Genomic DNA, 20579 nt, shown 5'->3' with positions numbered 1-20579 from the left:
TTAAAATTTATAAGATTATAAAATACTTGATTTGAAAAAGTGTGTTTCTTTTTTCATCACTCAGTTAGTTGGTATGCTTTCTGTCTTTATTGTTTTATTATTTAGTTGGTACACTTTTTTGTAATGGTCTGGATTTTTAGACAGTATGTAAGTGATGGGTATGGCTGACAGCATTCCATTAAAATGGTATTTACCAAAATAGGCAGTGGGCTAGATTTGGCTAGCAATGAATGCAGTTTACCTGAACCCTGTCCTAAACAAGGAAGCTAGAATTGAGGAAGACTTACCTAACGTCATCTGAAGAGAGTGGCAGAATGGAAACTAAATGCCAGCTCCCCTCCTGCTTTAGTAGAAGCCAATCCATCACCTGTAAAAAGATTTAATTTCAGCCTTACCTCTTCTCTGCAGCCATCCCTGATCTAGTCTGCCCTCCAGCATACTCTGGCCCCACTTTTTAGACAGGGGAGGATGTTTCACCACAGTTTTCCACTTGACTCCTCAACCAGACAGTGAATTGTGGAAAAAATTCTACACAGTCCCCAGGGAAGACTGCATATCGTGCATTTGAATTTGTGGCCGCTCCCTTTCCCTCATTCTGAATGTCATAAGAGTCTTCCCTGATATCTACCAGTGTGGACCACTGGTCTGTTCAGCCGCTGCCAAGGGATTGCAGCAGAGTAACCCAGACCCCTCCATATTCTACAAGGGTGATAGTTTTAGTTTCATCTCTATCCAAAACCTTCCACAAGAAACAATTCAACAGAGTGCATTGACTTGTTTAAAGAACCATCCATGAAAACAGAATTGCCTGATAATGAACTTCAGCAGATCCTTAAGGGTGCCTTTCAGATATGATATTGGTGCCAGTCTTGGATGTAATCTAAGAATCTATAGACGGATTGTTTCTTTACTTCAAATCCATTTATAGATCAAAGAAGAAATCTGGTTTGTTTTTGTTTTTGTTTTTTAGTTTTCCTGTAGTGAATTGTCTTAAAATATGTTATTTCCACCTATACCAGATTTAGGTTGTGGGGTTAGTTCCAAATTTGATAAAAACATTTCTAGTTAAGATGATTGGCAAATCTTGAAAACTATGAAGTCATTGTTAAAAATATTCCTTGTGCGTTTTTTCTGCTTGTTTGATATCAGGATTATAATTCGAATAAATATTTGAGTAAAGACTAATTCAAAGAAAAAGCTGATATATTCCAAGGTGTAGAGTACTTCTGATAATAGTTAGAAATGTAAATTATCTAAATAAAGCTTATATGGGTCTATGATCCAATAATGACTTGAAATATCCTTAGAACAGAAAGAAGCGTTCTTATACTTTCTCTTCAGTTCTTATGAAGAATTATGGACTGCTCATTATTATTGAATTACTTTGTTTATTTGGTTGGGGTTTTTTTACTTTGTTCCTAATTACTTATGTTATCACTGTGGTGTGGATCAGTGACTAGAAAATGGACATAAAATGGTTAAATGACTTTCTCAAAGACCAACTGGAAGATTCCCCCTCCGCCCACCTTTAAGTTTTTAAAGCCCTCATTAGGGTCTATGAGTTGAAATCACTACTAACTATATCCTTTCTGTCCTTTCGAAGGAACACAAAGAAACAAACAAAAGGCAAGCTCTAAATGTTTTGGAGTAATGGAATATTAAAAAAATGTATAGAATTCTAAGTCTTAAAAGCATAAAAGAAATACATGTAGGCATTTGTTTGTTATTAAACCTCGAGCCCTTTCCAAAGTTGAAATTATACATTAAGCTTTAAGGTAAATTATTATTAATTTCAGACCTTTGGGAAAGAATTCGATAAACATTTTGGTAAAGGAGGTTTTAAGCTACCTAGAATGAAGCTCTGTGACTTCAACAATATTGTCAGCTCATTACATTTAAAAATGAGTGATGCATCGAAGTCACCTGGAAATCTGAAAGAGTGCTCACCGTGGATGAGTGATTTCAAGGTGGAATTCTTGAGAAATGAGCTGGAGATTCCCGGTGAGTTAACCTTCAAGAGTGACAAAAAGACATTTTAAGAATAGTGCTGTTGTAACAACTTTTGACTTCTGAAAGATTGATTTGGGGATCTTAGCATTTTTTTTTTTAAGAATTTAAATTTCATATTTTTTCATCACTAAGAAAATCTAGAATTACTATAAAAGTTTGTTGAGTTAATAGCTTCCTTATATTCCTCATTTTGACAAGTATTAGGATTTTCATCTAAAACTAATGGTAAGGGATAATCATAGATTTCCTCTGAACATGTACATCTCTGCTACTGAGATGTATATGTTAATATAACTTTAAAATGAAGAAAAAAATGATTAAATGCTTTATCTTCTGGAAAACGGTTGAATTGTGACTTTGAGGATAGAGACATTCAACAAGCTTACCAGATATCAACGTGGAATACATTTTTCAAAGGAACTCTATGAACATTCCATGTTCTTTGCCCTGGAGTTTGCCAGAGAAAAAATATCATTCCAGTGGATTTAAGAAAAAGCGCAGTTGGAGAGATACCTTTGTTATTGTTGATAGCTGTGCAAATGCATATAGTCAGTTGCAACAAAAATATTTAAAATGTAAGAGTCCTACTGTACAGTTTGATTTGCCTTGAGATTTTACAGTGTTCTAGCTTAATGCATTATTTTTCCTATTTGGAATTTGTCTAGTCTAGTTTTTTAGAATTGGAAGCTAACTCATATTAAAATCAGTCAAACTGATAAATAATAGAATTAACAAAATAAGTCCATTTTTTAAATCTTTTTTTGTTTTTGTTTTTGTTTTTTTTAACATGGGCAGGCACCGGGAATCGAACCTGGGTCTCTGCCATTGCAGGGGAGAACTCTGCCACTAAGCCACCATGGCCCACCCAGTCCATTTTCTTTAAATGAAAACTTCCACTAAAAATTTTTATTATGTTGGTTTACTTTCTTAAAAAATTGCATCAACAGATAAGTTACAAATACAGGGATTCTATAATAAGCTATGTCTAAGTAAGGCTTCTGTGGTTTGTTTTAGGTCAGTATGATGGCAAAGGAAAGCCGTTGCCTGAATACCACGCACGAATCTCTGGATTTGATGAACGGGTAGGTGCGCACATTTGCAGCTATAGTCACTAGTTTTCCTCAGTTAGGATGGTTAGTGTGTGATACTTAGATCTTAAGAAATGAGAATGATGTATTTGTCTTTTTTTGAAGAAAAAGCAGTTAACTTCCAATTTTGATCTCAAATATATGAAGGACTTTTCTGATTTTATTATTTACTGAATTTTTCGATATGTTTCCTGTGTTTCAACATAAATCATATTTAAGGATACATTTAACTAGAGAGTAAGCTATTTGTATGTGTGTGTGTATGTGTATATATCCACTATAAAATGCCTGTAGAATTAAATTAGTATAGAAAGTTGGAGAGTCATAATGATACTAAGGGCACCCACATTAAAAGCAATTATTTGTAACCATGACTACGAAATGTCTGTGGACACAGCAGTAAAGAATGTATAGGTAATAGAAGTAATTTACTGCTCCCAGTCTACCAGTACTGAGTTCTCCATTCACACCAAATAGATGACTTCTTTTTCTCTGTCACCTGACAGTTAAACCGTATTTTTCTCTTTGTTAGTGTGGTAATGGGCTATTCTCTCACTTTTTCAGACTTCATCTAAAATGTTTTCTTAATTTTTAAAGATACGGGTAATGCCTTCCATGAGAAAGCCGAAGCGCATCGTCATCCGAGGCCATGATGAGCGAGAGTACCCCTTCCTCGTGAAGGGCGGGGAGGACCTGCGGCAAGACCAGCGCATCGAGCAGCTGTTCGAGGTCATGAATATCATCCTTTCTCACGACGCTGCCTGTAGTCAGAGAGACATGCAGCTGAAGACATACCAGGTCATACCCATGACCACCAGGTAAGATAGAACAGCTTCTGCTGAGCTGTTCTAAGGCAGATATGTGTGCTTGGGATTCCAGCACTATGCGAAACCCTTGTTCAAAAGCTTTCCTGAGATGGATTTGAAGGTGTCTTATCACCTCACTGTTTTCCATTTCACAAAGACAGGGAAGAAATTGGAACTAATAAGTGCTTGTAAACCTCTGACTTTTGTCTTAATGTGGAGAAAGTAAGTGAAGAATTGACATGAAGAAATCTCTTTGCTCTGAATCTACTGAACTTTGTTCTAGAGAATAAAGAACAATTTGAGTTTGAGTTTATTCATAAACTTTGTGTTCGCCTTTTCAGATTAGGATTAATTCAGTGGATAGAAAATACGTTTACCTTGAAGGAACTGCTTTTGAATAGTATGACACAAGAGGAAAAAACAGCTTATATGAGGTAATATGAAATCTATTCCTTCTCTAGCTCTACCAACCCTTGCCACATTCAACCTCCTTCTTCCCATATGTAACACTTGTCCTGAGTAGAATTCTTTCAAATTTAATTTCCTCCACCTCATTTTTCCACTGACATTTTAGTACCCCTCATAACTGGCTCTCTAAACCATGCCTGATCTGGACTAATAAACTAAAGAGTGGAGAGTACTACTTAAAAATGTTATAGATAAAAATATTATAGTAGTTTGGGATGAGAGAATAGAGAACTTGAATGCTAGGCAATAGAATTCACAGACTTTAAATTAAAAAAGAACAAACCCTAAAATAAAATTAGTACCTATCACTAGTTATTTGTGGGACATAGAGCAATTACTTAACTGAGTTTCAGTTTTCTAATCCAAAAATGGGAATAATAGTACCTCTCAGAATTGTTGGGAGTATTAAATGAGATGGTGTATTTAAAGCGCCTGATACAGAGCTTGCTGTTTATTGCTCACCCTCAGTAGGTGATAACCATTAGTGTTAGCATGATAATAACATTGTTACAGAACAATACTTCTCAAGTGAGAACTTACTTAAAAATTTGAACAGGATAATGTTTTTAATGAAAAATTTATATAATAATTCCTAGCAAGAAATATAGTGGATGATACATGGGAAAACTGGAGGCATAAGGAATACTTGCAGCTACTTCAGTAGACCAACTATGAAATGAAAACTATTAGGTCTGTGATATTGACAGCAAGAATTGATATGAAAAGCAGAACAGTTAAGTTTTAGTGCAATAATACAATAGAAAGTATACAGCCGTTGAAAACTGTTTATGAAAAATTTTGACTACTACGGAAAAATACAATATGATGGATAAAGCAGGCTCAAAACTTATAATAAATATCTCCCATTATGTTTTTAAAGAAAACATAATTTATTAATTATTTTTCATTTAAGTAAAAAATGATAATTAAAGAAGTATGTATACTAGTCCATGAATAGATACAGAATAAATCCAAAAAGAGACCCAAATGCATATAATAATTTATATGTTAAATGTGATATTACACATCAGTGGGGAAAAAGTGAATTATTCAGTAATTTGTGGCCAACTTGACCATTTGGAAAAAATTAAGTTAGCATCCCTGTCTCCTTTCTTACACCAGAATAAATTTGAGGTGATTCAAAAATTTAAAAATTAGAATACAAACTAGAACAGTACTAAAAGGGTACCTAGCAGTGAATGTGTTATAGTACTTCTTAACTGTTTTAACATCATACCACACTTAGAAAATCTTAATTTGTAAATAGTATACATGCTATATAGCCCACAACTGGGCAAGTTCTGACATAGTAGCCTGATCAGGCAAAAAATGGGCCAATGAAAATGCTGGATAAAATGTAACACATTTGTTATAAATATAAAGCCCAGAGAGTAAAACTCCCATGAAAAGTGTAGTCAAACTTGAAAGGGAAGCTGATGGTTCCATGGCAAAGGAGTCTTCAGACTAGAATTAGCCTATAGAACCAGTCAAGAACAGGAAACATGGCCTGAGTGAGGATAAAATTGAGTGCCACCAGCCTTTCCTATGTTGCATGTGTGTTAATGTGAAATGCTGACAAGGTGGCTTCTTAGCCTTTCACCCTTCAGAGGTACCTGTGGAGTTACGTTCCACTCCAGGCTCTTTGATCAGTTACCTCTGAAAAAGATTATTTGCCCTGTCCTCCCATTTCCCTTATGGGATGAACCGTGGAAATATCTGGAGTCAGAAGGATACCACAATCACTATGGTTCTCACCCTGTCTAGGTGACTACCATTGCAGTCACAAAGGTGGTATACCCTCACAGTGGACTTGAGATGTATATCTCTAGAAATAAATCCCTGGCCCATCTGCCAGGATCACAAGTTACACATCAACTTTTGGAACATGAAATTCTCAGAACAGTTTGTGCCCACACAGATATCATCTGCCATGCCTCATACACAGGGGTCTGTATGAAGCAGCACAGGAACTTGACCCAGGCCACCCAGAAGGTCAGGGACCATAGTCTCCTTAGGTACCACATTCCCCAGTTGAAATGCGAGACTTTGACTTTAGTACCTCTTGTGCAGCTGTGAGTCATTCTCCACCAGTACCCACCATGGATTCAGATGACCCATGGTGTAGCTGGAAACAGCCACCAGAAAGAGAGCTAACCTGCCTCTGCTGACTCTGTCAAAGCCATCTCTGAGAAGAGAGTAGCCTCCACCTGAGACAGTGCCCACTGTGCCCCCTGCAGGCCCAACTGAAGCCTCCACCAAGCTGTCAGGTCCCCAGAGTGCCCACAGGAAGGGAGGCTGAAGGATTGGAAATTTTTTATTCTTGGTACCTAGGAATTACATCCATGTAGTCCAGGTGACCCTGAAGAAGCATGTCTGTTTTGTGGCCAGTAGCAGGCCCATGGCCAGAAGTAGGAAATGATTGTTGTTGAAGATGTAAATATACCTGAGACAAAGGGAGGGTAGTAGAGATGTTCATAGGAAATCCAAACCTCTATCTATGGTCAATAAATGAGTTAAACATTCTGCTGCTGTTTCAGACTTTTGCCAGTTCAGCATTTCTACAATAAAGCTGTCTCTCTAAAGCCTACCCCCCGCCCCACCAAATGAGTACAGACTACTTTTGTGAGCACAGAAAAATTCTATCCACCAGTCCAGAAAAGTGATAGAGAAAATATCTGCCTGTCTGCTCAATCCTGTTCTCCTCGTGGGTATGTGGTCTTATTTTATATTGCTGGAAGCAGTTTGTATGACCTCCGCAACCTAGGGGCACAGGGGACTTCTACAGAAATAAACAACCTCAGCTCACAATTAAAAATTTCAAAAACAGAAAGCAAATAGCTACTGAAACCAGCTTATAAAGCATACAAGAGAATCAGTATCTTAAGTACTTGGAATTATGAAATAATTGTAGCCTATAAAATATGTGAAATAAGTAAGAAAATAAAGCAGAAATACCAATCACACAAGAGAATCAGTATCTTAAGTCCTTGGAATTATGAAATAATTGTAGCCTATAAAATAAGTATGTCTGAAATAACTAAGAAAATAAAGTAGAAATACCAATCACACAAGAGAATCGGTATCTTAAGTACTTGGAATTATGAAATAATTGTAGCCTATAAAATAAGTATGTCTGAAATAACTAAGAAAATAAAGTAGAAATACAAATCACACAAGAGAATCAGTATCTTAAGTACTTGGAATTATGAAATAATTGTAGCCTATACAATATGTCTGAAATAACTAAGAAAATAAAGCAGAAATACTAATCACAATGAAAGACAAGTTAACAAAAAGATTTTTAATATAACAAAACTTAAAGAAATGAAAAATGTGGCCACTGAAATTAAAAATCCATTGGGCGGTCAAAACAGATTAGATACAGCTGAAGAGAGAATTAGGAAACTAAATGAAAGAACAAAGGAAATTGTCCAGAATGCAGGAGAGAGAGATGGTAAAGGGTGGTTATAAGATGCGGCATGTAGGTACGGATGTCACTGAAAATGGCAGAATACGAACCTTTGAAAACTTCCCTCCATAAAAGCAGTAAGAACACTGGCAAGAATTGCTGAAATCAACTTTTTCAGAACTCTAAAAATTAACCAAAGGCTTGCATCAACCCGTGGAGTGTTTATTCAAGAAAAGCTTACTGAATCTCAGTAAGAACAGTAAAGTTTAGGGCACTTTAATTACATAGTCCTGTCATACACTCTCCATCTCTATATAGGCTTGAAAAATAGCCTGAATTCATGGGAAAACCAGCTGATGGGCAGCCATTAGAGAGAATAGAATGAGGCTAGAGCACTTTCAAAGCCTCATTCCCAAATAATTTTCATTATTTGACCTTTCTGATGGTTTCCTGAAAGACTGTATTTGACCTGACTCAGAATTCACCCACTATGAAAAATCTTTTCCCCAAGTTGCATTTGTTAAAAACAATGACAGTCAAGTGTTTAACTTCACAGCTACCTGAGCAAGTGAATAAAAGTTGGGGCAAACAATAGACTAAAAGAAAAAGCTTAAAAAGCTTAAAAGAAAAAGCCTAAAAATGAGATGTCCATAGGGGCTTTGAAAAATTACAACATATTACTGGAAATCCAGAAGGCTGTGTACATACATAGGACTGTGCACCTGCTGAGGAGAAAACTGACAAGGCCATGAGTTCTTAACCTCTGGCTGATCTTGAGGCTCTACATAAGCAGGAAATGAAGACAGAGGCAGAAGTGTCATCTGGCTGGCTGAATGTTAAATGCATATTATAGCATGTACAGAGAGCTCCTTGGCAAAGTTGAGGAGATTTAATGTTTCCATATGTTTAAAGAAATCTCTGCCTAATCATTCCTGACCACTAAGCTAACCATGTACACCTCAGTGGCTACACATGAAAAAGAATTTAGATTTTATATAATTAGTTCAGAAATGTTACTAAACAAGCAACTACTACTGCTATAAAAAGGAGCAGCAGAAGAAACCCCAAGGATCACTGGCAGCCAGCAGCAGAATGTTACAGACTCAGTGGAGAAAGCATTGCTTTATTGACACTGTACTCCTCTTAGCCTCAAAATCAGTTTCTAGCCAGCCAACTTGCCGTGGGGAATTGAGACTAAGTACTTCGACCTCATCTTTATCAGGTGTTCCAACTTGCAGTGTGCCTTATGGTGTTCAGACTTGCCAGCCCCCATAGTCATGGATGCTGCATGTTCCAAACACAGAGATTGATCCCAGAGGACAACCATAACTGAAGCACATAGCTCAAGGGGTATCCAAGAGAAATGTGAATTTATCCTGATATCATGAAGGAGGGAATGTAAAACAAACTTATACCTTTAAAAATATTTCCTAGTGAGCATGTCAATCAAGATGGTGGATTAAGACACATCAGGGCTTTGTTCCCCCACAGAAACTTCAAACAACCAGTAAGAACTGGCAGAAACATCTTTCTCAGGATTCCAAAAAGCAGTTAAAGGACCACAATAACAGGGCAAGGGCCTAATCAAGAAAAAAGTCTTCTTAAAAGTAGTAGGATCTCATAGTACCATGGCTGACCTCTTCCCCCACCCCTCAGTGTAGATCCCTGTTGTAATGGGAGCAGTATGACGCTTATATACATACTGAGAACATATATGTCCAGCCCAATCTGTCTGGTGGTGGCCTTAGGTACTCACTGTCCCAGAACTTGCTCTGCTTGTTCAAGGCTGCTCACTGAGCTCTCCTGCAGTTGCTTGGGAGAGCAATCAAGTTGTGTTGCATGTGGCAAGTGATTACTGGCTTTAAGACATACAGTGCAATGCCAGGGCCATGGGAGAACACTTTCCTAAGGAACAGGGGATATTTATAAACATGTAAACACAGGGGAATTCTTAGGACCACATATTATACACTCCAGACAAGATGCATGTACAGAAAGGATCAGGGAGGCACCTACCCTTTAAAAGCCGGGAGCTGTTCTCTGAACTTATTGTGTTTATATACTCTGAAGGAGAGCACTTGTATAGGTCAATCTGCAAAGACTGGGAAAGGTGTTTTCTATTTTACTTCTTATGTTTCAGTTAGCTCTTGGCATTCAAGGAAAGCTCTGTCATAATGCTAGCTGGATAGAAGCTTAAATTACAGCAATAATACATTAGCATATAAAAATGTCCAAGTTTCAACAAAAGGTTGCAAAACATACCAATAAATAGGAAGCAGTGGCCCAGGAAAACGAAAATATTTTAGAAACCATTAGTGAGGAAGATCATACCTGGGACATTCCAAAGAGTTTTTTAAAATGTTCCTAAATATAGTCAAAGAGCTAAAGGAAAGCATGGACAAAAAACTAAAGGGAAGCAGGAAAACAATAGATGAATATAAAGAGAATATCAATAGACAGTTGGAAATTATGAAAAGGAACCAAAAAGAGATGAAGACTACAATAACAAAAATTAAAAATTCCCTATGGAGGGCCTCAGCAACAAATTGGAGCTGCCAAAAGAAAGAATCAGTGAACTTGAAGATGAACAACTGAAACCCTTCAGTTAGAGGAGCAGAAAGAAAAAAGAGTGAAGAAAACTGAACAAAGCCTGCAAAACCTTTGGGACACCATGAAACGTACCAATATACATATTGTAGGGCTTCCAAAAGGAGGAAAATGAGAACTGTGGTGGAGAGAATATTTAAGGTGCTAATGGCATGAAAACTTTCCAGATTTAATGAAAGATATGAACAGACACATCCAGTACACTCAACTAACTCCAGGCAGACTCACTGTGTGTGTTATAATCAGACTGTTCAATCAGAGAAAATTCTGAAAACCTTGAGAGAAGTAACGTCACGTACAAGGGAGCCTCAATAAGAATTAATGTCAATTTCTCATTGGAAACCATGGTGGCAAGAAGATGTAGAATAACATTTACAGTACTTAAAACCTAAAATTTTCAACCAAGAATTCCACTTCTGGCAAAACCAACTTTCAAAATTGAGAAAGAGATTAAGACATTCCCAGATAAACAAAAGCCAAGGGAGTTTGTCACTACTAAATAAGGCCTATGAGAGATACTAAGGAGAGTTCTGCAGGTTGGAAGGAAAGAATGATAGACAATAGATTGGAGCTGCATGCAGAAATGAAGATTTCAGTGAAGGTAACAACATGGGTAAATATATATACCAGTAGTACTATATTTTTGGTTTATAACTCTTTACATCCTACAGGATTTAAAAAACAAATGCATAAAATGTATTGATAAATCAGTGGTTTGAAACTCATAATGTATAAATGCAACTTGTGACAAGCAAGGTAGATAATGTATAGCAACTACACAAAAGTGATAACATAAGTGAATATGGTCATTCTTAGGGACTGTATATGAGAGTATTAAGAGTTCAGGAAGCATGAAGTATACAACTTATACCCAGGTGTTCAGAAAATGGATGGATAGCTAGATGGAAGGAATAGTTTGTGTATACTTTTTTTTTTTCAAATAATTTTATTTTTATTCTTTCTGTGTATACTTTTGAAATTATTCGGTGTCAAGGCAAATGAGATTGTTAAAAAATTTAAGATGTCAAATTTAAGCCCCATCACGATTATAAAGAAAATATTGAAGAATGTGCAAACTCAAAGAGACAGAAATTAGAGTACAAATAGCCAGGGGTGGGGAGAATATACATAGTGGGTATAAGTTTTCTCTTTGGGGAGATGGGGAAAGTTTTAGTAGTGGAAAGTATGAGAGTACCACAATATCATGAATGTGATTAAACCCACTGAATGCTATGTTTTGAGATGGCTAAGAACGGAAAGCTTATGTATAAGTTCACACAATGAAAAAAGAAAGAGAAACTAATGAGACAATGACAATTCTAATGTAATTCATGATCCTAGATGGATCTGACAAGGGAAGAAGAGAAAAGCCTCAACAGGACACTATCGGCACATATGAAGAAATAGAAATACAGACTTAAAGCATTACGTCAGTGTTAAGTTGCTTGAACTTGATAACTGCACTAAAGTGGTAACCTAAGTGAATATGCTCATTCTTAGGAACTGTACAGTAGTAAGTACTCAAGGAGTATGAAGTATATAGCCTCCACACAGGTGTTCAGAAAATGGACGGATACGTAGAAAGGAGAAATGATATGGCAGGCATGGCAACAAGTTAAAATGGATGGATCTGTGTATCTGGAAGAGTAGGGGTATGTTGAAGTTCTCTTTCTGGTGTTAGTACTGTTGTAACTGTTTCACTCAACAGTTAGTAACTGTTGAGTGAATACAAAGTTAAAAGAAAAGCATCAGTAACAACAAACCCTAGGGAAGGGGGAGAATCTGATTTCCAGAGTTACCGCATTATATTAAATTTCTCAAATGTTCTGTTTTCAAGAAAAAAAATGACATACACAAAAACATGAAAGTATGGCCCATATACATCCTTTCTCAGCAATCCTTGAGGAAGCTCAGTCTTTATACTAGGCAAAGCCTTTAAGTCAGCTGTTTAAATATGTTCTAAGAACTAACAGAAACCATGTCTGGAGAATTAAAAGAAAGTATGAGAATGGTGTCTCACCAAATAGAGAATGTCAAAAAGGAATAGACTGAACTAGATCTTATATTTGAGACATGTTGAAGAATGGGAACATAGAGTGAAAGCTTTATATCAATGTTAAAATTCTCAAACTTGATAATGGTGCTTAAGGTGGTTAAATAAATGAATATACTAGTTCTTAGGAAATGTACACGGAAGTATTATGCATTCAAGAAGCATGATATATACAATCCACTCTCAAATGTTTAGAAAATTGATAGATATACAGATAAACGGATGGGTAGAATGATGCAGCAGATGTGACAAAATGTTAAAATTATTGGATCTGGTATTTGGGGAGGGGGTATATTGGAGTTCCTTTTATGGGTTTTATATTATTTTTGCAAAATGTTTCAAAATAAAAAGTTTGAAGAAAAAAGCAATAAGCCCACTGCCTGTGTAGAGTCTAGAGAGAAAACTCAGCTTTTTTGACTTACATGTCCCTTTAGAATTCTTGGATGACAAAATCTGAACCACTTTAACAGAATCAAAAGATCTCAGAAGGGCCCTTCCCTCCACCTCCCTCCCCCAAGTGGAGCTGTTGCTGCCAGCATCACCATCATGTTGGCCCCCACCAGGTCCCCTCACCCAGGCCCGGCCAGATCCTGCCCGAGCTCAGGGGAGCCACTGCTGCAGGAGTCACCACACCTGTGGGCCCTGGCCCAGCAGTACACCAGCAGAATGGTCCAGCATAGACTCAAATGCAGGTCCCATCTAGGTATGGATTTCATCCTCAAAACTAAATTGCTTCCTCAGGACGTTACCCTAAAGAACCTGAGAAAATGACCTCATTGTCATTGGATAGCCAGCGTGTTGATTACTACTCTGGTCTCTATACAGTACCAACACAGTATGTGGTGACTGCTAGCACAGTGAACCAATAACCAGGAGCACAGCAGATGTATGGCAGGAGTCTTCCTCCTGCCCCTCATAATATGGGATCCACTCCAGGATCTTTCCAAGGTGCTGCATCTTCAGCATTCTATTTGCATACCGGTGCCTCCCAGCCATACTCTTCTTTTGTGAATCACTACAGTAGTCCAGCCGTGCATTCTGCTGTTGCTTCTCAGGAATTTCCATCTACTTGTGCTCATTATGCTATGTCAACTATTTCTAATGCTGTACAACCTAGTGTTTCATACCACTCTCAGTCTGCTGGTGATCCATATGGGCAAGTGTTTACAACACAGAAGACTTTGACTGTCAGACCAGTTAAAGATAATTCATTTTCTGGTCAGAACACAGCTATCAGCCTTCCATCGCCACTTCCACTTCCACCATCACATCACATCACCACCAGCAGCAGAGTCTTTCAGGATGTAATACTCTTATCTTGGTCAGCTCCAGGCCTACTGTCAACCTAAGACAATCCCATCCAGAACCACACTGGATCCCTGGTGATAGCCAACAACTACCCAACAAATACTGAATCTTTATCCTGTCCTGTTATGCAAAATGTTTAGCCTCCCAAGTCCAGCCCAGTAGTATCCACTGTTTGGCTGAGGGCCGGGTCAACAAGAAGGCCTCCTGCTACAAATCACCCAGTTGAGCATGTAGCCTCATTTAAACAGCTATCTGAGCTTATGCATCACAAAGGTGTTGATAGTTCTTCCACCACAAGCAGAGCATCTCCAATGCCTAATAGTTCTGATGCCCTAGAATGAGGCAGCTGTCCAGACATGTTTCTTCACCAGCCAGCAGTCCTGCTTCTCATCCTGCCCCTGAACCTGATCCAACTCCAGGTCCTGCTGTTCCTCAGCCTACAAAAACAGCCAAACCTTCTGGCTGTCCATCTCTTCAACCTGGTTATCACAATGCTGCACTACCACTTAGTTCTGGAGTACAGCCTTGTGGCTCAGTGTATTCTGGGTTCCACCAGTATGTTCAATATCCTGGTATGAACCAGCTGTCCTCCAGTCTAGGAGGTTTGAGGGTTCTCCACAACCATTAAGCCTGAGACCTGTAAATCTCACTCAGGAAAGAAATATATATTTTTTTTCAGTTTTGAGTATAAGTAGAGAATTTTATTTTTACTCATAAAATAAGATAGCGTTATATCTATTAGATCTTTAAGGTGATGAAAATGGTAAATTTGTGTTTAAAGAGATTACATTATTTTGGCGAATTTCATTTTAAGAAGAATTGTGTTTGTAGGATGTTAGCTTGAGAATTGATTTGAAGATCATTTTTGATAATCAGGATGTGTTTTTTTAATTTATTAATTAAAAAAATTAACTAACAAAATATTTAGAAATCATTCCATTCTACATATACAATCAGTTATTCTTAATATCATCACATAGTTGCATATTCATCGTTTCTTAGTACATTTGCATCGATTTAGAAAAAGAAATAAAAAGACAACAGAAAAATGGTAATAGAGAGAAAAAATAAAAATAAATAAAAAAATAAAAAAAACTATACCTCACATGCAGCTTCATTCAATGTTTTAACATAATTACATTACAATTAGGTAATATTGTGCTGTCCATTTCTGAGTTTTTACATCCAGTCCTGTTGCACAGTCTGTATCCCTTCAGCTCCAGTTACCCATTATCTTACCCTATTTCTATCTCTAATGGTCTCTGTTACCAATGACATATTCCAAGTTTATTCACTAATGTTGGTTCATATCAGTGAGACCATACAGTATTTGTCCTTTAGTTTTTGGCTAGTCTCACTCAGCATAATGTTCTCTAGGTCCATCCGTGTTATTACATGCTTCATAAGTTTATTCTGTCTTAGAGCTGCATAATATTCCATCGTATGTATATACCACAGTTTGTTTAGCCACTCATCTGTTGATGGACATTTTGGCTGTTTCCATCTCTTTGCAATTGTAAATAATGCTGCTATAAACATTGGTGTGCAAATGTCCGTTTGTGTCTTTGCCCTTAAGTCCTCTGAGTAGATACCTAGCAATGGTATTGCTGGGTCATATGGCAATTCTATATTCAGCTTTTTGAGGAACCGCCAAACTGCCTTCCACAGGGTTGCACCATTTGACATTCCCACCAACAGTGAATAAGTGTGCCTCTTTCTCCACATCCTCTCCAGCACTTGTCATTTTTTGTTTTGTTGATAATGGCCATTCTGGTGGGTGTGAGATGATATCTCATTGTGGTTTTGATTTGCATTTCTCTAATGGCCAGGGACATTGAGCATCTCTTCATGTGCCTTTTGGCCACTGTATTTCCTATTGAGAAGTGTCTGTTCAAGTCTTTTTCCCATTTTGTAATTGGATTGGCTGTCTTTTTGTTGTTGAGTTGGACAATCTCTTTGTAAATTCTGGATACCAGACCTTTATCTGATATGTCGTTTCCAAATATTGTCTCCCATTGTGTAGGCTGTCTTTTTACTTTCTTGATGAAGTTCTTTGATGCACAAAAGTGTTTAATTTTGAGGAGCTCCCATTTATTTATTTATTTCTTCAGTGCTCTTGTTTTAGGTGTAAGGTCCATAAAACCGCCTCCAGTTATAAGATTCATAAGATATCTCCCTACATTTTCCTCTAACTGTTTTATGGTCTTAGACCTAATGTTTAGATCTTTGATCCATTTTGAGTTCACTTTTGTATAGGGTGTGAGATACGGGTCCTCTTTCATTCTTTTGCATATGGATATCCAGTTCTCTAGGCACCATTTATTGAAGAGACTGTTCTGTCCCAGGTGAGTTGGCTTGACTGCCTTATCAAAGATCAAATGTCCATAGATGGGAGGGTCTATATCTGAGCACTCTATTCTGTTCCATTGGTCGATATATCTATCTTTGTGCCAGCACCATACTGTTTTGACCACTGTGGCTTCATAATATGCCTTAAAGTCAGGCAGCGTGAGAACTTCAGCTTCGTTTTTTTTCCTCAAGATACTTTTAGCAAATCGGGGCACTCTGCCCTTCCAGATAAATTTGCTTATTGGTTTTTCTATTTCTGAAAAATAAGTTGTTGGGATTTTGATTGGTATTGCGTTGAATCTTTAAATCAATTTAGGTAGAATTGACATCTTAACTATATTTAGTCTTCCAATCCATGAACATGGTATGCCCTTCCATCCATTTAGGTCTTCTGTGATTTCTTTTAACAATTTTTTGTAGTTTTGTTTGTATAGGTCTTTTGTCTCTTTATTTAAATTTATTCCTAAGTATTTTATTCTTTTAGTTGCAATTGTAAATGGAATTCGTTTCTTGATTTCCCCCTCAGCTTGTTCATTGCTAGTGTATAGAAACACTACAGATTTTTGAATGTTGATCTTGTAACCTGCTACTTTGCTGTACTCGTTTATTAGCTCTAGTAATTTTCCTATGGATTTTTCAGGGTTTTCGACATATAGTATCATATCATCTGCAAACAGTGATAGTTTTACTTCTTCCTTTCCAATTTTGAAGCCTTGTATTTCTTTTTCTTGTCTAATTGCTCTGGCTAGAACTTCCAACACGATGTTGAATAACAGTGGTGATAATGGACATCCTTGTCTTGTTCCTGATCTTAGGGGGAAAGTTTTCAATTTTTCCCCATTGAGGATGATATTAGCTGTGGGTTTTTCATATATTCCCTTTATCATTTTAAGGAAGTTCCCTTGCATTCCTATCCTTTGAAATGTTTTCAACAGGAAAGGATGTTGAATCTTGTCAAATGCCTTCTCTGCATCATTGAGATGATCATGTGATTTTTCTGCTTTGATTTGTTGATATGGTGTATTACACAATTGATTTTCTGATGTTGAACCATCCTTGCATACCTGGGATGAATCCTACTTGGTCATGATGATTCTTTTAATGTGTTGCTGGATTCGATCTGCTAGAATTTTGTTGAGGATTTTTGCATCTATATTCATTAGAGAGATTGGTCTGTAGTTTTCTTTTTTTGTAATATCTTTGCCTGGTTTTGGTATGAGGGTGATGTTGGCTTCATAGAATGAATTAGGTAGTTTTCCCTCCACTTCGATTTTTTTGAAGAGTTTGAGCAGGGTTGGTACTAATTCTTTCTGGAATGTTTGATAGAATTCACATGTGAAGCTGTCTGGTCCTGGACTGTTCTTTTTGGGAAGCTTTTGAATGACTGATTCAATTTCTTTACTTGTGATTGGTTTGTTGAGGTCATCTATTTCTTCTTGAGTCAAAGTTGGTTGTTCATGCCTTTCTAGGAACTTGTTCATTTCATCTACATTGTTGTATTTATTAGCGTAAAGTTGTTCATAGTATCCTGTTATTACCTCCTTTATTTCTGTGAGGTCAGTGATTGTGTCTCCTCTTCCATTTCTGATCTTATTTATTTGCATCCTCTCTCTTCTTTTTGTCAATCTTGCTAAGGGCCCATCAATCTTGTTGATTATCTCATAGAACCAACTTCTGGTCTTATTGATTTTCTCTATTGTTTTCATGTTCTCAATTTCATTTATTTCTGCTCTAATCTTTGTTATTTCTTTCCTTTTGGTTGCTTTGGGGTTAGTTTGCTGTTCTTTCTCCAGTTCTTCCAAGTGGACAGTTAATTCCCGAATTTTTGCCCTTCTTTTTTGATATAGACATTTAGGGCAATAAATTTCCCTCTTAGCACTGCCTTTGCTGCATCCCATAGGTTTTGATATGTTGTGTGTTCCTTTTCATTTGCCTCGAGATATTTACTAATTTCTCTTGTAATTTCTTCCTTGACCCACTGGTTGTTTAAGAGTGTGTTGTTGAGCCTCCATATATTTGTGAATTTTCTGGCACTCTGCCTCTTATCGATTTCCAACTTCATTCCTTTATGATCTGAGAAAGTGTTGTGTATGATTTCAATCTTTTTAAATTTGTTGAGATTTGCTTTGTGACCCAGCATATGGTCTATCTTTGAGAATGATCCATGAGCACTCGAGAAAAAGGTGTATCCTGCTGTTGTGGGGTGTAATGTCCTATAAATGTCTGTTAAGTCTAGCTCATTTATTGTAATATTCAAATTCTCTGTTTCTTTATTGATCCTCCGTCTAGATGTTCTGTCCATTGATGAGAGTGGTGAATTGAAGTCTCCAACTATTATGGTAGATGTGTCTATTTCCCTTTTCAGTATTTGCAGTGTATGCCTCACGTATTTTTGGGCATTCTGATTCAGTGCATAAATATTTATGATTGTTATGTCTTCTTGTTTAATTGTTCCTTTTATTAGTAGATAGTATCCTTCTTTGTCTCTTTTAACTGTTTTACATTTGAAGTCTACTTTGTTGGATATTAGTATAGCTACTCCTGCTCTTTTCTGGTTGTTATTTGCGTGAAATATCTTTTCCCAACCTTTCACTTTCAACCTATGTTTATCTTTGGGTCTAAAATGTGTTTCCTGTAGACAGCATATAGAAGGATCCTGTTTTTTAATCCATTCTGCCAGTCTATGTCTTTTGATTGGGGAATTCAGTCCATTAACATTTAGTGTTATTGCTGTTTGGGTAATACTTTCCTCTACCATTTTGCCTTTTGTATTATATATATCATATCCGATTTTCCTTCTTTCTACACTCTTCTCCACACCTCTCTCTTCTGTCTTTTCATATCTGACTCTAGTGCTCCTTTTAGTATTTCTTGCAGAGCTGGTCTCTTGGTCACAAATTCTCTCAGTGACTTTTTGTCTGAAAATGTTTTAATTTCTCCCTCATTTTTGAAGGACAATTTTGCTGGATATCGAATTCTTGGTTGGCGGTTTTTCTCTTTTAGTAATTTAAATATATCATCCCACTGTCTTCTTGCCTCCATGGTTTCTGCTGAGGAGTCTACATATAGTCTTATTGGGTTTCCCTTGTATGTGATGGATTGTTTTTCTCTTGCTGCTTTCAAGATCCTCTCTTTGTAGAATGAGGTTAGAATGACCGCTGACATTCTAACTAGTAAATGTCTTGGAGATCGCCTATTTGGATCTGTTCTCTTTGGGGTGCGCTGCACTTCTTGGATCTGTAATTTTAAGTCTTTCATAAGAGTTGGGAAATTTTCAGTGATGGTTTCTTCCATTAGTTTTTCTCCTCCTTTTCCCTTCTCTTCTCCTTCTGGGACACCCACAACACGTATATTTGTGCGCTTCGTATTATCATTCAATTCCCTGAGCCCCTGCTCAAATTTTTCCATTCTTTTCCCTATAGTTTCTGTTTCTTTTTGGATTTCAGATGTTCCATCCTCCAGTTCACTAATTCTAACCTCTGTCTTTTGATATCTACCATTGTGGGCTTCCATTGTTTTTTTTCATCTCTTCTACTCTATCTTTCATTCCCATAAGTTCTGTGATTTGTTTTTTCAGACTTTCCATTTCTTGTTTTTGTTCATTCCTTGCCTTCTTCATGTCCTCCCTCAATTTATTGATTTGGTTTTTGAAGAGGTTTTCCATTACTGTTCGTATATTCAGAATTAGTTGTCTCAGCTCCTGTATCTCATTTGAACTATTGGTTTGTTCCTATGACTGGGCCATATCTTCAATTTTCCTGGTGTGATTTGTTATTTTTTGCTGGCTTCTGCACATTTAATTACCTTAATTAGTTTATTCTGGAGATTGCTTTCACTTATCTTACCTAGGGTTTTCTTGCTAGATGAGTTTGTTGTCTATCTGCTCATTGACCTTCAGTTCAGCTTTTTCTGGGCCTCTAGCCTAAGTTTTGTTTAACAGAGGGTAAATTTTCAGTTCTTGTTTTCTTGTTTCTTGTCCTGCTTGTAAGGTGCCTTTTCCCTCCCTACCTTTAGGAGGGTCTACATAGCTATTACAGACTCCAGCCGGGTTTTCCCGGACTAAGCTGGCCTCCTTTCAGGGGGAAGGAATCACCTGCGTCAGTTTTCCCTGAGATGAGACCCAGCAGATTGAAAGACTTTCCTGTGAAGTCTCTGGGCTCTATTTTTATTATCCTGCCCAGTATGTGGCGCTTCTCTGTCTGAGGGTCCCACCAGCAAAATATGTTGTGGCTGCTTTAACTTTGGAAGGCTCTCCCTGCTGGGGGCATGGTGGAGACAGAGAAAAGGTTGTAGGCTGGTTTTAATGGCTTCAAATTGGGAAGCCCTGGGATCTGAATTCCTTGAGAGAGGGATTTCACCTGAGTTGCGTTTCACCCCTCCCGTGGGGAATGTTCAGGTGGTAGACGGCCCTGAAAGCAGCCTGTTTCTGTGTTTGGGGCAGTTGCAGCCTGTGTAATCCCAGCGCTGAGTCCAGAGGCAAG

The 20579-nt window shown here is 37.4% G+C and overlaps 1 protein-coding gene and 2 pseudogenes across 3 annotated transcripts in view; all 3 read left to right on the top strand.

Moving 5' to 3' along the window:
* PRKDC (protein kinase, DNA-activated, catalytic subunit) overlaps nt 1–20579 on the top strand; it is a 282120-nt gene that overhangs the window by 247332 nt on the left and 14209 nt on the right. For 2 of the 3 annotated variants that reach the window (XM_077166734.1, XM_077166733.1), the window contains 4 exons: nt 1797–2001; nt 3025–3092; nt 3696–3916; nt 4246–4338. In XM_077166734.1, coding sequence (XP_077022849.1) covers nt 1797–2001; nt 3025–3092; nt 3696–3916; nt 4246–4338 — 587 coding nt within the window. Of the gene's footprint in view, nt 1–1796; nt 2002–3024; nt 3093–3695; nt 3917–4245; nt 4339–20579 lie in introns of those variants that run through there. The other variant, XM_077166735.1, reaches the window with a different exon arrangement.
* LOC143688608 (small ribosomal subunit protein mS40 pseudogene) lies at nt 4345–12056 on the top strand (annotated as a pseudogene).
* Nucleotides 12106–14633, top strand: LOC143688607 (protein transport protein Sec24B pseudogene; annotated as a pseudogene).

The sequence above is a fragment of the Tamandua tetradactyla genome, chromosome 6 (assembly GCF_023851605.1).
Source record: "Tamandua tetradactyla isolate mTamTet1 chromosome 6, mTamTet1.pri, whole genome shotgun sequence".
Lineage (NCBI taxonomy): Eukaryota > Metazoa > Chordata > Mammalia > Pilosa > Myrmecophagidae > Tamandua > Tamandua tetradactyla.
This window is presented reverse-complemented; position numbering and strand designations above follow the sequence as displayed.